Source organism: Euwallacea fornicatus, chromosome 1 (assembly GCF_040115645.1).
Source record: "Euwallacea fornicatus isolate EFF26 chromosome 1, ASM4011564v1, whole genome shotgun sequence".
In the NCBI taxonomy this organism is placed as follows: domain Eukaryota; kingdom Metazoa; phylum Arthropoda; class Insecta; order Coleoptera; family Curculionidae; genus Euwallacea; species Euwallacea fornicatus.
Genome location: NC_089541.1, coordinates 1,920,862 through 1,937,821, shown reverse-complemented (window position 1 = coordinate 1,937,821; position 16,960 = coordinate 1,920,862). Strand labels below are relative to the sequence as shown.

At 36.7% G+C, this 16,960-nt stretch overlaps 4 protein-coding genes across 6 annotated transcripts; 2 read left to right on the top strand and 2 right to left on the bottom strand.

Moving 5' to 3' along the window:
• The first annotated feature begins 1,296 nt into the window (after positions 1-1,296).
• LOC136339380 (zinc finger protein 385B-like) lies at positions 1,297-4,737 on the top strand. 3 transcript variants are annotated; one of them, XM_066282612.1, is made up of 9 exons: positions 1,297-1,850; positions 1,904-2,203; positions 2,259-2,407; positions 2,458-2,618; positions 2,674-2,777; positions 2,868-3,016; positions 3,072-3,232; positions 3,287-3,390; positions 3,445-4,737. In XM_066282612.1, exons 2-9 carry the CDS (start codon positions 1,971-1,973, stop codon positions 4,508-4,510), a joined length of 2,127 nt encoding a protein of 708 aa, XP_066138709.1. In that variant the 5' UTR covers positions 1,297-1,850; positions 1,904-1,970; the 3' UTR covers positions 4,511-4,737. The 3 variants fall into 3 exon arrangements, with proteins under 3 accessions (XP_066138709.1, XP_066138700.1, XP_066138691.1); XM_066282603.1 differs by having other exon boundaries at positions 1,300-1,850; positions 1,909-2,203; positions 3,442-4,737; XM_066282594.1 differs by having other exon boundaries at positions 1,300-1,850; positions 3,442-4,737.
• On the bottom strand, positions 4,718-11,962 carry LOC136339364 (integrin alpha-PS4-like). The gene is made up of 20 exons (XM_066282557.1): positions 11,300-11,962; positions 10,599-10,696; positions 10,481-10,548; positions 10,316-10,430; positions 10,193-10,263; positions 8,893-9,034; positions 8,717-8,838; positions 8,425-8,664; positions 8,261-8,369; positions 8,026-8,208; positions 7,800-7,970; positions 7,333-7,741; positions 6,611-6,812; positions 6,390-6,547; positions 6,264-6,333; positions 5,856-6,213; positions 5,723-5,804; positions 5,539-5,668; positions 5,428-5,481; positions 4,718-5,374 (listed from the first exon to the last, which is right to left on the bottom strand). Exons 1-20 carry the CDS (start codon positions 11,482-11,484, stop codon positions 5,174-5,176), a joined length of 3,168 nt encoding a protein of 1,055 aa, XP_066138654.1. The 5' UTR covers positions 11,485-11,962; the 3' UTR covers positions 4,718-5,173.
• Positions 11,963-12,060: 98 nt separating this feature from the next.
• On the bottom strand, positions 12,061-15,096 carry CCT3 (chaperonin containing TCP1 subunit 3). Its single transcript, XM_066282672.1, has 7 exons — positions 14,948-15,096; positions 14,825-14,886; positions 14,352-14,528; positions 13,475-13,993; positions 13,284-13,419; positions 12,827-13,014; positions 12,061-12,774 (listed from the first exon to the last, which is right to left on the bottom strand). Exons 1-7 carry the CDS (start codon positions 14,982-14,984, stop codon positions 12,238-12,240), a joined length of 1,656 nt encoding a protein of 551 aa, XP_066138769.1. The 5' UTR covers positions 14,985-15,096; the 3' UTR covers positions 12,061-12,237.
• A 279-nt stretch (positions 15,097-15,375) lies between these two features.
• On the top strand, positions 15,376-16,912 carry Yif1 (Yip1d-interacting factor 1). Its single transcript, XM_066282707.1, has 5 exons — positions 15,376-15,527; positions 15,579-15,731; positions 15,781-15,944; positions 15,992-16,132; positions 16,190-16,912. Exons 1-5 carry the CDS (start codon positions 15,494-15,496, stop codon positions 16,775-16,777), a joined length of 1,080 nt encoding a protein of 359 aa, XP_066138804.1. The 5' UTR covers positions 15,376-15,493; the 3' UTR covers positions 16,778-16,912.
• The last annotated feature ends 48 nt before the right edge of the window (positions 16,913-16,960 follow it).

Here is a 16,960-nt window from a genome sequence, read left to right as displayed (position 1 = left end):
CGGTTAATTAGGGTTTGGAATTATTTGACACGGAGTCGGTATATTTTTGATATGTTGTTCTACGTAATCTCGAACATAAGCAAATAAACATAACCTCACTTAAATGCAACTCCATTTACATTTATTATTTGTTGGATTTTAGCAAAAACTAGTTTTTTTCAAGGCTTCACGAACTTGTGTGTTAGTTTGTTAAAGTTTCTTGAGTGCTAAAAATAGTGTTTACGTTCAGATAAAAAGCCTTTATGGTTAAGTCTTATTTTCGGAATGGAAAATTTATAAATGGAGAATGGGCCTTTGAAATTCAAATTGGTCTTCAAGAGTTTCGTGGAAAATTTCATCACATTGAAGTGCTGGAATCGCAATTTCGCCACACTTTAAATTATGTTGTGAAATTAAACAATTTTAACTAGCAGTGTTGAAAGAAAATGAGAAAATGGTAGACCAAGTAAACGAACTCCAGGACTTATTGAAAATCTTAGGAGAGTAGTAAATGGCAATCCCAGTATAACTTTTAGAACACTTTCCTGACAAGTGAATATATCATCTAGCACTTGTCACTTGCAAGATGTGAATGATTCAGAAATTACAGTCCCCAGATTGGTGATTTAATCAAACAATGCACGACGCCCTCCTGGATTTGACTTTTTCACTAATAAGGCGTAGTTTCATTTGTCCACTTATGTAAATTCACAAAATGAAAATATAGAGTGCAGAGAATTCCTGTGTGTTTATGGAAACTTTGTTACATCCTCGAAAAAATTGGAATATGGGTTGCTATAACATGAAGACATTTAGTAAAACCTATTTTTTTATGATACCATTATAGCTGACCAATATTAAAATATGTTATGTGAATTTATTGAACAATTTCACTTTGACAAACTGCAGCAGAGGTACTTTGAGCAGAATGCGGTGCCGGCCCATACCTCTAAAACAACTTTTAACCATTTTAGCAAATGTTATGACAAAAGAGTAGTAAGCCTGCAGAAGGACTGCATTTTTCCACCACAATCTCTGAATTGAACCCCACTCAATTATTTCTTGTTCCCGATATTACGAAATATAATTTTTAAAACTCCAATACATAGAATTGCAGATTTTAAAGACAGAATTCGACAAAAATATGAATGTATTCCTCCACAAACTCTCATTAGTCTTTGATAATGTAAAAAGTGAAGTTAATTTGTGTTTAGAAAATAATGGACAATACTTTAAACATTTGCTTTAATGGAATAAATAAATAAATATTAATTAGTTTTACTTAAGTTTTATTTTTTCTTGGCTACTAGTAAACATTGAAATTAATTACATTCTACTAAATTAACGAAAATTAATAAATTTAATACACATTTATTAAATTCGCTATGATTTCATAACCGAAAATACTAACTCAAAGACTTTTAGCACTTGTTAAACTTTAACTGACCAACATACAAGTCTGAGGAGCCTGGAAAAAGACTAGTTTTAATAAAATTTAATAAATCAAAGTAAATGGAGTTGTATTTAAGTGAGGTTAGGTTTATTTGTTTATGTTCGGCATTACGTAGAACATATCAAGGACATATGGACTCAGCGTTTTTTTTTCGTATCTTTTTGAAACGTAGGGTAAAATTACATAGCCGCCTGTCAAATGTCAAACAGCCATATGACAGCCAATTTCATGTGTCTAGGATCATTTGAGTTGTGTAAAAACTAGTTGTCATGTTCAGCTTAGGCTGTGACAGGTTACAGGTTACGTTTTAGGTAGTTTTTAAGATTTACTACGTTTATTACTAAGATTTTAAATTCTATCTAAATAGTAAGCTGTTAGTCAAATTAACTTCAACGTGTCCAATTAAACGTATACTTGGGTAAGTTTTGGAACGCTAATTTGCAATATTAAACTAAAATAATTTATTTTTAGAGTAGCACCAATCATTACAAAAACAGACTTTAAGCCTTTCCTACTTGCGATCACAGCTGTTTGAAAAATGGCATCCACCCTATTCCAATCAATCCAAAAAGATTCTGAATGCAATATATGCAATGCAAAGTTACCTGGCCCTTCGCAGGCTGAGTCTCATTACACATCAGCAAGGCATATGAATAACTTACTATTATATAAAAAAAAAATAGCACAACTAGCATCAAATTCCCAGCATCCTAAAACTTTAAATTCAAGAACTACAATGAATACCTTTGATATTCCAACAGTGTTTCAAAAGTAAGGGATTAATATAATTATTTTTTACATAGGAACATTGTACTAAATTTTTAAGACCAATCAATGTTTCCAATCAGTACCTTAACAAGTTTTATTGTAATTTGTGTAATCTAAAGATACCTACAATGATGGAAGAAGCCAAACATGTGAAAGAATTTCCCCATTGCAGTTTAGTTGCAATGAAAACAAATTTGTTAAATAAAGGTAAATTGTTCTAATATCTTATACAACCTAAATTTTATATTTATTATTAGGAATAGACAAGGAATTTTATAGTTTAAACAGCAACAAAAAAAGCATTCATTGTATTCTGTGTAATATTGATATGAGTAGTGATCAGGACTGCAATCTACATTTCAATGGAAACAAACACTTAAAGAATTTCAATATTTGGTGCAGTGATCAACAGATACAGGTAATTTTATGCAATAAGTGAATTTGTATTTCTTTGCCCTTGGAATATTGTTTAGAATTTTCCTAAGCCAGCAGTGAATTTGTTGGATTCTAAAAATAATAATTTGAACTCACACAGCATCGGTGCCAATGAGCATAAAAATGGAGCTGGGCAGCAGAGGTAAGAATAAAGAGTTCAGAGATCTTATTTTTGTGGGAATTGCAAGTAAATATCTCAAAATTAAGAAATCTGATATTTCAATAATTGTAGATCAAAAAGTGTTTCTTCTAATTTATCCAGTGAAATTGTCAATTGTCACATATGCAAAATGTCCATTGTTAAATCTGCAAAGAATGAGCATATGAACAACTTTCCTCACATTGATTTGGCGGCCGTCAAAACTCAATTGCTCAAAATGGGTAATTTAAAAAAAATGTAAAAAAAATCCACATTTTCACGTTGTTTTCTCTGTAGGTATTAATAAGACATTTTGCTCTTACTCCAAAGAGAGGAAGACCATAAAGTGCACTTTGTGCGACGTCATAATGCAGGATTCTCAGACTGTAAAATCGCATTTTGGGGGAAAAGGTCATGTAATGAAGTTTAATTCCTGGTGTGCTCAGCAACCTGTAGAGGTAAAATCATTATTCCTAGAGGAAATTTTATTTTTTATTTGAAAGCTTGTTTAGAATTTACAGCATGCAAATAATTGGTTCCATTGTAATATTTGCACTTATGACTTGGATGGCACCAGTGATGCTGTAAGGCATTATGAAGGAAAATCACATTTAAAGTAGTACTAGCAAACTATATTAACTTTACCTGACATAACAATTTTCTTTAGTAGGGTCGCGAAAACTCTAACGCAAACTAAACCCAACTTTGATCATCTGAAACTTGAAGGCTTCGTTGCAAATTTAGCACAAGGCAACGGAGTTCAAAATAAGTTAAATGTGGAAGAAACTGCGAAAGTGACACTTCCAAAACTTTCTTTGAAAACCCAAATATTCAATGAACTTGAAAAACTAATACAAACGTTGTATTTCTCAAAAAAAGTGCCTTATGAAGTGTCTCTACAGCACCTCAAAAAAATTAACAGAGATATTGAAGACATTGTCAAGAAGCATCATCAAAAAAAAAACATTCGTTCAAACTGTGATATATCCTGTGAGAAATCTGTTTATTCAGAAGTAAAAAATAGAACTATAGAAAATGAATTCTTTTTGACAGAATTAAAAGAACGGAGCTTGGAAATTGCCAATAATAGTGAGGAAATACTTCTTGATGAGAAACAACCAGAAACAGTCATAAACAATACCAAAACTATCTCTGAAATGCCAAGAATTGTAACAAGTGAAAAGTTTCATGATAAATCTCTTCCTTCAGGAGTAAACGATTCAACAGTACAAGATTTTTTTTTGATAGATTCACAGAACCAAAGTTCCGAAACTGCCAATAATAGTGAAGATACACCTCTAGATGGGGAACAAGCGAAAACCGTCATTGACGATCTTGAAACCGTCCCTGAATTGCTAAGAGTTATAAAAAGAGAAGGATCCTGTGATAAATCTATTCCTTTAGATGTAATTGATTCAACTGTAAAAGATAAATTTCTTTTGTTGGAATTAAAGAAGCAAAGCTTTGAAACTGCTAATAATAGTAAGGAAACATCTCTAGATGAGAAACAATCAGAAACCAAAACCATCCCTGAAATATTAAGGATTGTAGAAATAGCAAAGTCACAAATTAAGCAGGACACCTCCAACTTAGAAGTTGAAATATTGACTGAGATTGAGGAATTATTAAAGCAAATAGACGATCCGAAGGCTCCTTTTAGGGAGATTTTAAAGTATCTGAAAACTTTCAATGAAGTGTTGGAAGGTTTTTCGGTTTTGGAAAAAGAGATAAATTAAGGTTAAAAATGTTGCATTATAGTGCATATAGACATGTCTTAATTTCTTATTACAGAGAAGTTGTTTTTTAAAAAGAAGTAATCTTTTTCATTCCTCTAAACGAATTTTATATAGAAAGAATATTTATGTTTTAATTGTTAAATTTATTAATATTTAGAGACAGCGTTATGTTTAATGGACAACAGTGATAATTAAAAGTTATCTAAATATATGTGGCGCATTGTTTATTCTCTTTTTAATTTTTAGGAATAACGCCTCACTTACCAGTAGGGTTGTTGTATTAAAATTATGCACTATTCTCAATTAAAACTAGCTGAGAATGTTATTTACCTTTTACCGAAGACTCGTACAAGCTGCCTGAATTCAAAACCAAAGAAAAACACGTGTAATAAACGTGAAAACTTAAATATAGAAATTCTAGATTGCAAAACAGAAAAGAAAAAGACTAGTAAAAAAATGTATCACGAAGGGACATAAGCTGTCTGATAACTTACGACGTTCGAATTACATGAATGAAAACACGGCATTCAAATGATGCAGCACCCAAATTAGTCCATGGAAGCAAAGTGAGAAGACTCAAACAATATTTAATTGGCCTGCAACAAAGATTCGATATTTTTTTCCTCTATGTTACAAATTTCCTTAAAAAATTGAATCTATCTTTTAACTAGCATTTTCTACTGGAGGTGCCGCATTCTTTGACTTCAAAAGGGGATCACTTGCTTCTTTTTCGTCCAAATGCTTCCAATATGTCTGCAAATCTTCGGGATTAATATACCGGAAGACTGGATCTCCTTGAAATGGCTCTCCAGATTGCAGTTCTTTTTCGATCATTTCCTCGATCAGTTTCTCTTCTTTTAACGCCTAAAATTCCATAATAATTTTTAACAAGTAAAGCTAGGAAAGTTTCAATTTACCTCTTCCTTTAATTGGAGCAACATTTTGTGCTCCTTTCTTTCAAAGAAGCCCGCCTGACCAAAAAATAGAGATGAGGAACGATTCTTCTAGATCTGTGATTCCATACGTACCTTGCTCAATGCTACAGCAACACACACTAAAATTAGGAAACCAACCACAGCAGATCCGATGAAAATCCACAAAGAAACTTCAACCTCTTTATAGAGTAACACTACGTTTGCGAGCTCAGCTACGTCAGACCTAAGAAAAATATCCAATAATTCTCAAAATTTTCTTAATACGCAAAAGTCTCACCTAGTGCCGCTTTGCTCAAAGTTCTTTAAGGTAACTGCGCCGCTACTCATATAGAGTATCTGCTCAAAATTCGCCAACCAATCTACAAAATAAACCATAACTCTCCGCTTTTATACCTTTAATTCAATTCAACCTTTCCCCAAGGCTTTCCTAATCGTTTCAAAGCTCACTTCCACATCTATAGAGACTTCGGCGTTGTTTTGTGCCCCCTCAAAAGGACCTACCACGCAATCCAAAAGAGCGCAAGCAATGTTCTCCATTGCACAGCTGATGCTATAGGCCTTTGATTGTCTCTTAACCGGTGCATAAGAGATTTTACCTTTATATGTTGTGATGTGGTCGCTGCAGCTCACAAGCGAATGATCGCTTTTGTTGTAAGGGAGGATTTTTGCGAATTGCGCGAAAGAGCCGTCTTTGAGGCTCCGCAGCTTATAAGGGACGATGATTTCCACCTTTAAAGGTTGAATGGGACTGGGGCCGAATTTTTCTATCTAAAATACGCAATTTCAATGTTTCACGTTTGGTTTTAATGATTTTTTACCTTAAAAATGTTTTGTATTTGAGTTGAAGGAGACTGTTCGTTGAGGAGGTAACTGGATTCTTTGGAGTATCTATTAAAGAGCAGTTTTATTGTATTTACCTATGGGTCGATGCTTCATAGTTATACCCGCTGATGTAAAAATCCGCTTCTTTGACCAGCATCAAGGTCAGACTAATATTACCTTTGTCGCTGATGTTCTCAGTGATGGTAGTAGAGTTTAAGAAAAAGGACAAATTTGTTAAGGCCTCTTCAGGGTTTAGATTAAACCGCAACTGGTAACTCACCTATAATAAATGGTGCTTGAAATCCATTAAAGCCTTTAGCAACAATAATTGTGTAAAACTTACTTGATTCTCGAGTACTTCCCCGGCGTCGCATTTGACAACGTTAATGTCTGCAATTAAACAGGACGCAGGACCGGATTCTAAAACTGTTCCATTCGGCATGTAGACATGCAATATGGGGGAATAAGCCGGGTCTCCTTTGTTCTCGAATTCAATTTTCATGTCCAAAGACTCCTTGGAGCCTAAGACAAAGGCGTTCTTTTTTCTGGAAAAAACCACGTGAACCTGTGATCCCGAAACCGACACCTTCAGAGTAACAAATACATATTTTCACCAAGTTCTAGGTGGTCAATTTCGTGTGCGAACTTAAGTAAGTTGAGTAATACATTGAGTCAATTCAATGTGGACAGATATGTGAATTGACGATGCATAGAAACAATTAGTATTATTTTGTTAAAGTCTTTGTTTTGTTCGTCAAAAATTTTGTGTATTTTCTGAAAGTGATTTCAGATAAGTGACCATTGGAACATCAGGGGTAGCCAGATCAATGTTGCTCAATAAGCTGTGAGAAACCGCAGCAAAAGCTGCATTTAGCCTTATTATAAGCTACTTTTAGCCGTGGAATAATGGATTATTCAAATCTCTCAACTTCGCAAATAATCCTTCTTGCCTTAGACAGCTATATTGAAAATCTTGCGTGAAATTCTTCACTTAAAGGCTTATTTTGGCGCGTCTTAAGGTAAATTAGAAGAGAGGGACGTCTCTCGTAGTGGATACATACTTACCCTAAATTGCTAAATCTGGCCCTCACCTCCAAACGTGCTTTGCAGGGCTCCTTCCTGCCATAATGCTCGCAGTTGTGATCCCAAATAACCAACCGACGTTGTCTGATCACAGATTTCCTGCTCAATATCGGACAATCACTGCAGAAAGTGTCCTTAGACCCCTCATTCTTTATCACCACCACATTCCTCTCGTCCTGCCGCGGATCTCGTGGCAGTTTATAGGTCAGCTCGATCGTAATCGAATCGTTATAGTTCACAGTTCCTTTCTGCTTGACCAGCTGAACATCTTCACAAAATTGCAGTTCCGGCTTGATTTGTAAGACTTTCTCTTCGAAATACTGACGACGCACGTGATTTCGGATGTAGAACCGATAAAATTCCCGATCCACTGTTACGTTTCGTATTATTGCTGGAAATAATTGGAGAATTTGAGCCGCAGAAGCAGATTGAGAATTAGAAGTGCCTACTGAGGTTGTTTAGAGGAGACATGGTCACAAAGTAGTAGCAGCAAGTGAAGTTAAATATGTTGTGTGACTTGCTGAAGCTGCTGTTGACTCGAATGTCTGTGTAAACTGTAACTGTAGGGATCGCTCGAAGTAGCACTGCGTGGCCTGATAGAGGGGCCCCCACGGCAAAGTCTAAAAAGGCAATTAAGTGAAGACTGGCTCCCAAAAAAAACTAAAATGGACCGACCAAGGAAGCCGTTAGAGTCAATATCAACTCCTTTGGAGAAGCTGCTGCCGAAACCTCTTAGGTTTCCAGAAATGGTTTTGCCTGATATTCTCTGCGAGAGCTTCAAAGCTTTGGTCATGAGATCGAAGCTGTAGATGTAAACTGCGCCAGAACCTTCTTCATTGGGGGCTGAAATCGCTAGCTCTGCAATAATTCTGAGTCAGCAATAGACATTTTTACAAAACCAAAGAAACACCTTTAAACCCGTTCATATCTAAGTCCCCAAGAACCATGATTGCAGCCCCAAAAAGCCCCCCTGACTTAATCCCGTCCAGCCGAATTTTCCGGTGATTATCCAGTGATTTCTAACAAAACACTCTGATAAAGATAAAAAAAATCAACTACAAGAAAAATACATACATGGTTTCCGTAGAAGACATAAACACTCCCGTGGTTGTAGCCGCGATTATCGTTACAGCGAAATGGGGCCCCCGCCACTAGGTCGTCAAGTCCGTCCCTGTCTAAATCTCCGGAGGTCAGGGCAGAGCCAAAATACTCCCCAAATTGGTCACCATAAATGATTTCTTTCGCTTTAATTTTTACTTGGTTTTCATACTTCTTTTCGTTGATATATCGAGATGTAAAGAAGAATACAAAGACCTACAAGAAGATTCTTAGTTTTCCCTTGTTGATGCTGTTATGAAATTCCTACAGCTCCAGTAGGGATTCTTGTTGGTTTGTAATTATTCAGACTGTTCTCATAGCCTTTGGGCAGGCCCGAAACGTAGGTTACCTCGGATCTCCTGTAGAAGCGACCGGATGTCACTGCATATCCTGCAAAAAGCATAATTCACAGTATTTTGATTAAGATGGCCGATGTGAACGAACCTGCATACTCGTTAAATTGCCCACTAGGGTTCACAATTTGGTACGTCCAGTTTTCAGCAGGTTTATCAAGGTTTTGTAGACGAAATACTGTGCCTAAGAAGTTGTATACTGCAGGTGCCCCCACAAATACTTCGTTATTGTTCTGTGAACATTAAAGAGCCAGAAAATGCACCTTGACCAAAAATGGCTGGATTGTGGATCAAACATATCAAGAACCCAACACTCGGCTTAATTTGCCAATCAGATAGACGAATTGATTCGTCCAGTTCAGAATTGACATTTATTTCTCGCAATACGTGCCTAAACAATCTAATCAAATTGTTACAACTGCAAAGGAAAATGCCAATGATGAAATACCTATCCTCTTAAAAAAGACTAATGCTCTACGAGGTTTTCCCCTCTTCTGCGCCGCTTCAACCTGGAGCTGGATACGGAAGATAAAAAAGTATGCAGACACAGGATCCGATGCTCTAGGCGAAATTTTTAATCATCGTCCTCTACCTCAAGAAAAACCTCCCTTTCTGATCTTCCACCCTTTCATAATGCCGGTACTGGGCACAGTTGCTAAAGAGCCCAAAAAAAATCTGTGATGCGGGTCATATGTATGGTATCTCTTAAGACACTCCCAGACACTAGCAAGTGCTTCTTCATTTTCTTTCCTTCTGGAGGAAAGGCTAGAACGATTTTTAGCGGATATCTGAGGTAGACAGACCAGCGGCGAGACAACAAGCCATTCATCAGAAACGGCAAAGGCACTGGGGTGTCTGTACGACAAAGGTTGGTGAACTGAGAGACTGATCCCTGACCTCTCAATCTGGTTTTCAGACAGGCATAAAAGCCTAAACTACTGCCTAACACCGAATACGGAAAAATGGCCCCGAGTACAGGCCCTGCGGCTGGTAGTATTCGTGAACGCGTTGACTGCAAAAAACCTTATAACAGAGATGATAGAACAGAAGTTTGAACCTTCTAACAGAACAAACTTAAAACAGATACAAAAAGAACACTGAAGTACGCTTCCCCTATTCTCACGTTTTTAACCCCCAGGGACAGTTTTGGATCCTCGTGAATAGGAAAGAACAACTCCGAGGTTCTTAGACGTTGCGGTGAATTACCTGTTACACAGTACCTGGTCGCCCAAACATCAGATTGGGTCTTTTAACAAGGGGGGGGATTTTTTTCGTGTTGAAAAAGGTCAATTCCTTTAACTTTAATAAGAAGAAAGTGGAAAGCACTTGTGGAAAAAAAAGAGAATGTTTTGTGGTTCTATTTTTACAGCAAGTTTTGTCAATTTTCTTACCTCTGGAAAATGTACTGCAAATCCGGCCATGCTTCTGGCATAATAGGGCATCATCTGTTCATACTGGGGCTCTGCAATTAACAAAACATTAAATAGGCTCAAAAGCATGTAACAACGACAAACTTTTGAGGGGGCAGTAAATCTTCTCAACCCTCTCTGTGCTCAGGTTCTGGAAGAAAAATCCTCCAGGTATCACAGGAGCATTTGGACTTACATCTTGCCAACGACTGGCAGACACCTGTAGAATTTTCTACTTTATCTCTGAATTCAGGAGACATCAACTATTACCCATAAAGTTTTGTACTGCATGCTCACGTCCATAGTCCCGCCAACCCAGGCGTTATTTAAATTCCTGGCTAAATACAACAAAATGCCAACTTTTTATATAAATTGAAATTATACTTACAAGAGTAGTTGAATGTTTCATCCACTTGGCAAGGTTTCATGAAAGGACAATGATATACCATGCCTGAATTCTTTCGCTTAGGAGCTCCGATCTTGAGCCTGCTTGGCACAAAATTAAAATGTATAAGGTTTAGGACCAACGTGTCAAAATGTGCACACAACAAGATAATATCCATGCAAATTTTGAAGTAAAGAGTTAGTAGCAGACTCGTGGCTGCGTGGAATTCTGTTTTTTGTCCAAAGGCCTGCTAACCCTTGCATTTACCTCTCATTTATCAACATTAAAATTAAAGAATTTTAAGTGACCATAATATTTTTATTCACCATAATAGCAAGGAAATTTTAAAAATTGTTGCGAACACATGCCTGCAATTAAAAAAAAATTACAATTATACTAATAATCATAATTAAAAGAATACACAGGAGAAATCTATATTATTAGAAAATTGTTAATTCCAAAAACACGCAAACAAATCTTAAAAATAAAGTTGCTAGGACATTGAATTAATAGCCAACAAAGATCTTACCATTTTGCGCATGGGGCGATTTTAAAAATACCCTGCATCTACAAAACCAAAATGGCAACCATTTCTCGATCAGTGTTAATTTTTATTTAATTACAATCGAGAATACAAGTGCAAAAATCGTAGGGCTCTAACCTCAGGAATATATTGATCTAGTATTCTGCAAGTAGGAACTTACCATCCTGTAGAGTAATTTTTCGAATCTCTGTAGAGCACTACAGAATATCCAAAGTAGTCGCCAGAACTTTCTAATGTGTAGGGTTGCACTATAATGGCATGATTCACGTCTATATTGTAAGAGAACACAAAACTAATAAGGGACACAATAAGCGCTATTAATGAAACGTTCATCTTTCTGAACATTGATGACTTCTGATCATTTTATCCCCATCAAGGAATGCTTTGAAGAGATGGAAATTCGACTGAAATTTTGACCTCAAAACCGGAAAGAATTCGCGGTATTCTTAAACGTCTTTTCATTCGCAACTGATAACAAAACCACACTTAGGATGCCATAAGCTCCATTGTTAATGCAAGAAACGTATTATAGCTTATTATTAGCATCGGGCGATTTATTTTAATGTGATGTCTTCGATTGATAAACGCTTAAGAGGGGCGATTACAGTGGCGTCAGTATGGTTTAAAAGCCGATACAGGGCGATTAGGAATTCAAGTAATGCGCCTTTTCCTTCCGCTCGCCGCTTTAGATTTGATTGCACCTGCGTTGCTAGAAACAACAAAATTTTATGAAACTCTAGTGTGATAAAGGTAGGACAAACGACGTCTAGCAACATCAGATTAAAGTTGTTTATATGTCGCAATCGGTTCATGTTCAGGTCAGTTGGTGGACCCCACTCATTATCATTTAGAGAGGAATTATGGGGATTTTTAAGTCACACTATTACCTGTGAATCCATACGAGGACTAAATAAAACCCAATTGCAGCAGTAACAAACGCCAGTGTTATTATTATTAATCGATTACCATTAGCAGAAAAACGTTATAAAACTAGAGATTACAATCATTTAAATTGCAAAAGTATGAAAGAGACAATTTATGTCTCTTTCATACTTTTGGAAAGAAAACAAAAAATGCAGTGACTCTCAATTTCTGGACTTATTCCTGGATTCCAGCTGCCTCCTCCCTGGCCGCTTGACCTGGTGTGGGAATGCCCTCCTTATCTCTTTTCTTAGACCCTGACACTATATCATCAATGCGAAGAAGCAAAATTGCGGTTTCAATCGCCGTTTTATACGTTTGCAATTTAACAGCCAGAGGCTCCCACAAGCCTTTCTCTTTCTGCTCCACCAACTCCCCAGTTTCCCCGTCAATTCCCCAAGTGCAGGGTGCGTTTGCATCTGCGTGGTTGGCGTGTTTTGCCCGCAAAGCCGTCAATGTTTTAATAGTGTTAGCGCCGCAGTTTTGGGCTAAAGTACGAGGGATAATTTCTAGGGCATGAGCCAACGCCCTGTATGGCCCATGAGTGGCCTTCTGGAGAAGCTTTTGGGCAACCGCCATTTCAATGGCACCCCCTCCCGGGACAAGTCGTGGTGAGAGAATAATGTTTCGTGCCACTTGCAGGGCGTCTTGTAGGTTTCTTTCCGTTTCATTGAGAATGTCTTTGCTGGCGCCGCGCAGGAGAATCGTACAGGCCTGTGAAATGAACAATAATAAAAAAGGAATAACCTAGTAATTAGGAACTCACTTTGGGATTTTTGCACTTGGTGACGTAACAGAAGTAGTCGTCTCCCAATTTTTTTATTTCAAATAAACCGGCACCGGTCCCCACATCGGATTCCTGCAACTCCTCAGTTCGGTTGACCACAGTAGCACCGCACGCTCTGGCGATTCTGTTGTTGTCAGATTTGCGCACTCGACGAACAGCGGTAATACCTGAAATGACAATGTGAATAGTTGATAAAAGAAAACACAAAAATTGCAGACAAAAGTATCAAAACTTTTAAATCAGGATCTCAATGTTTATCAGCAGTGGGTATAGTTTTATTCATTAAAGAATTTAAATATCTACTGCCCGTAGGATGATTAAACACTCTCCTTGGATATGAGATTTAACGGTGCGTAACAATGAGGCACCGATAGTTATTTTATTAACTAAGTAATTATTAGCAAAAAAAGAAGGAAAACTACGCTGAGTTATGTACCTGCTTTCAGCAAAAAATGTTGCGCTAGATCAGAGACTCCCTTTTCCGTGAAAATTACATCTGGTTTCAGAGTTATAATATCTTCACACTGCCTCCTCACATGCTCCTCCTCCAGTTCCAACATTCTTGTAAAGTCCTAATGCCCAAACACTTTTAATCCTCTCACTTAAACTCACCAAAAAAGAACTTACCTTTTCAGAAGTAATTTCCACATTAGTTTGAGATTCGCCCTTTTTATATTCCAGAGAACAGTCCAGTAATATAATCCTGGGGTTTTCAATGTATCTACGCATCTTTGGATGCGTTACATCTTTATTAAGCATCACCCCACTCAAAATCTGAGAATCCTCAATGGTTCCTCCAGGAATTTTCTCCACTTTGGCGTATCTCTTAATGTCCACCTCAGTCCTGCCATTCTCCTCCAACATAACAGTCTGTACAGCATCCAAGGCAATATTCACAGCCAAATCTGACCATTTGCCAATAAATTTAGTACCAATGCACCCTTTTACAACATTGCTCAAGGCGGCTTTGTCATTTTTGTCTATAGGGATGCTTAAGGGTCCTTCTAGGAGGGTAATAATGTCCTCTAAAGCTTGTCGATACTGTCTAATAATGACTGTAGGGTGTAATTGTTGTTCAAGAAATTGTTCAGCTGATGCCAGCATTTCTCCAGCTAGGACAATAACTGAGGTGGTACCATCACCCACCTTAATAATAATTGAAATTAATAATCAAAGTGCCAAGTAAACATTTATATATATATTACAATATTTTATGCATTTTGCAACTGGAAGTTTAAAGTGAATGTTTTACATATTTGGAAATTATATTCTTTCTCAATGAGAAATCAGAATTTCACATTTGGACTCAAAATGGCAGAACAGATGGTATTGTTCTCAAAAATCAAAATGACACTATAAATAAATTTAAAAACCAATTGTTGTAAAGTCAAAATCTATTGGAATCTTTACCTTACTTTAACTATATCTAGAAATAACTTTGTCTCATTAAAGGTATAACTAATATCTACAAATTAGCTATGTAAAAAGAGCTTATAATACCTACCTCTTCATCTTGAGTTCGGGCAATTTCAATCATGCTTTTGGCAGCTGGATGTTGGACAGTTATTTCCCGGAGGATTGCGTTCCCATCGTTGGTCATGACGATACCTCCCATGGGGTCCATGAGCATTTTCAGCATTGCTTGTGGTCCCAGGCATGTTCGGATAACATCAGCAATTTGCTGTATCCCAAGGGCTTGATGTTAGTAAATTCAATACAATTACAAGAAAAAAAAGAAAACAAAATTTCCTGTGTTGTCCAAATATTCTTTTTCTTTGAATAGTTCAACTGAGCGATTCTTTTTCAAATCATAACCAATACAAAGGAAATTAAAGAGTTTTTTATTAGCCATAATTTCCTAATAAATTGAGTACTAATAACATCTTATGAGTAACTTATTGGCTCTATAATGAGGATTTAGTTTAGTAATTAGATATCAGGGATATAAAAAACGTGGAAAACACGTGAAAGTCTTACCTTTCCGGCGTTTATGTTTTCCAGCTGAACCTTCCGCCCGGATTCCCGTTTGGTATTCGAACCTACAACGAAAGGAATAAATAGAAAATAACGCTCCAAGGGGTAAATTATATGCCCACTCACTTAAAACTAAAATCGGCTGCCGGCCACCACCAAACATTTTAAAAATATTTCGGAAATCACAAGTTTTTCAGTTTAGAACGAAAAAGGAGATTTTGATGTGTCAGACGTCTAATTGCCTTGCTTATATCTCTGACATTTGTCTGACAGTTTTCTGCTTTAGGGTCATTTCACCATACAAAATACTGACAATTTTATCTGGAAATTAATTCCCATGGAAATCATAAAACTAACAAATAACTTGTTTTTATTTTAACGTTTCCATGAAGATTATCATTTCGGTAAAAGTACCAGGACTTGGATCCATTTACCATAACGAGTTCTAATCAGCTAATATTAATTTTGACATCAGAAAGAGGTTAGTTCTATCTCTATTTGATGAACCTATTCCAATAAAGAGAGACTTACACTGCTGTTGCAGCTTTACCTGATTTTTTACAATAAGTAATTAGTGGGGTTAGGAATAAGATGACGTGTTTTGTATACTACGGTTATAATTAAAACTTACGAATAATTAAATGGCAAAATAAGACTTAATTGGCACCGACAATGAATTACAACGCGAACACAGGCCTTCGACAAGGTACCGCCACCGCTCTTTCTCAAATATATTAACTCTTTACCCCAATTTCAGCCACTTTTGGTAAGAAAGTTAAGAGAGTAAGCGACGTCAATGCCATGGGCTACGACCCCTTCAATAGTTCGTCACAGCAAAATCTTTACCCAAACATGTCTCCGAGTCCAGTGCCTGAGGTTCCGGCTGAAGGCGGAAACTTTCAACAACAAGGTACTTTATTGTAGATTGCAGACCTGAAATAAAACACTTATTTCATAAGGATTTGGACTACAAGCGTCATTTACGAACATCCCTCCTCAAGCAGGGGCTAATTTTAACACTCCAGGTCCACAGCAGTTTCAAAACCCATTTCCCATGTCGGCTAATTTGGGAGTGCTTGGGCAGCCTGTAGTACAAGATATGGCTATGCAATATGGACAACAGGTTTGTGCTTCTGAATTACTTGCAATTAATTAAAAGCTGATTTTTAGCTGGCAGGAGCAGGGAGAAATATAATAAAACAGGAGATGGAAAAGTATGTCCCATTGAACAGCTTAAAGTATTATTTTGCTGTGGACACTAAGTATGTCATTTCTAAACTAGCCCTTCTCTTCTTTCCATTTACCCACTCAGTAAGTTGCTATAAAACATAAACGACTTTAAATTTCAAGTGAGTAATATATTTCCAGGACTGGTCAGTTAAATATGAACAGGACAGCCCAGTACAGCCAAGATTTGAAATTAATGCCCCTGATCTTTACATCCCTACTATGGCCTATGTGACCTACATTCTTGTTGCTGGACTGGTTCTGGGAATGCAGAATAAATTTAGTCCAGAACAAATAGGAATAACTGCTTCTTCAGCTTTAGCTTGGTGTATCATAGAACTGGCCATCTATTGCACAACTTTGTATATACTACAAGTAAAAACTAGCCTCAAAACCCTAGATCTTTTAGCTTACTCAGGGTACAAATTTGTGGCCATTATAACTAGCATTTTGTTGAGTCTAGTAGGAGGCAAAACTGGATTTTATGTCTGCCTTATTTACACTAATTTAGCTTTGGCCTTTTTCCTGGTGCGAAGCCTGAAAGTGCAGGTTTTGTCTGAACAAACCAGCAAAGAGCAGAACTATTATGGTTCTCAAAATACCATAGGGCATAAGAGGAGGTTATATTTCTTATTGTTTGTAGCTGGGGCACAAACAGTTTTGTCATGGTGGTTGTCCTTTCATTTAGTTCCTTCCACTGCTGTTACAATTCAATCTAAAGCTACTTAAAAGCTTCCACGTTAATTACCAAGAAATTATTTTGAAATTTGCTATTTATTGGAAACAGTTCTGATGCTTTTTTAGTTCTTTTCAGTGAATTCTAATATGAAATTTTTTAGTAATATAAAATGTTATATATTTGTATACGTCATGTTTTATTGCTGCTTGCCTTTAATATATAAAAATAAGTAA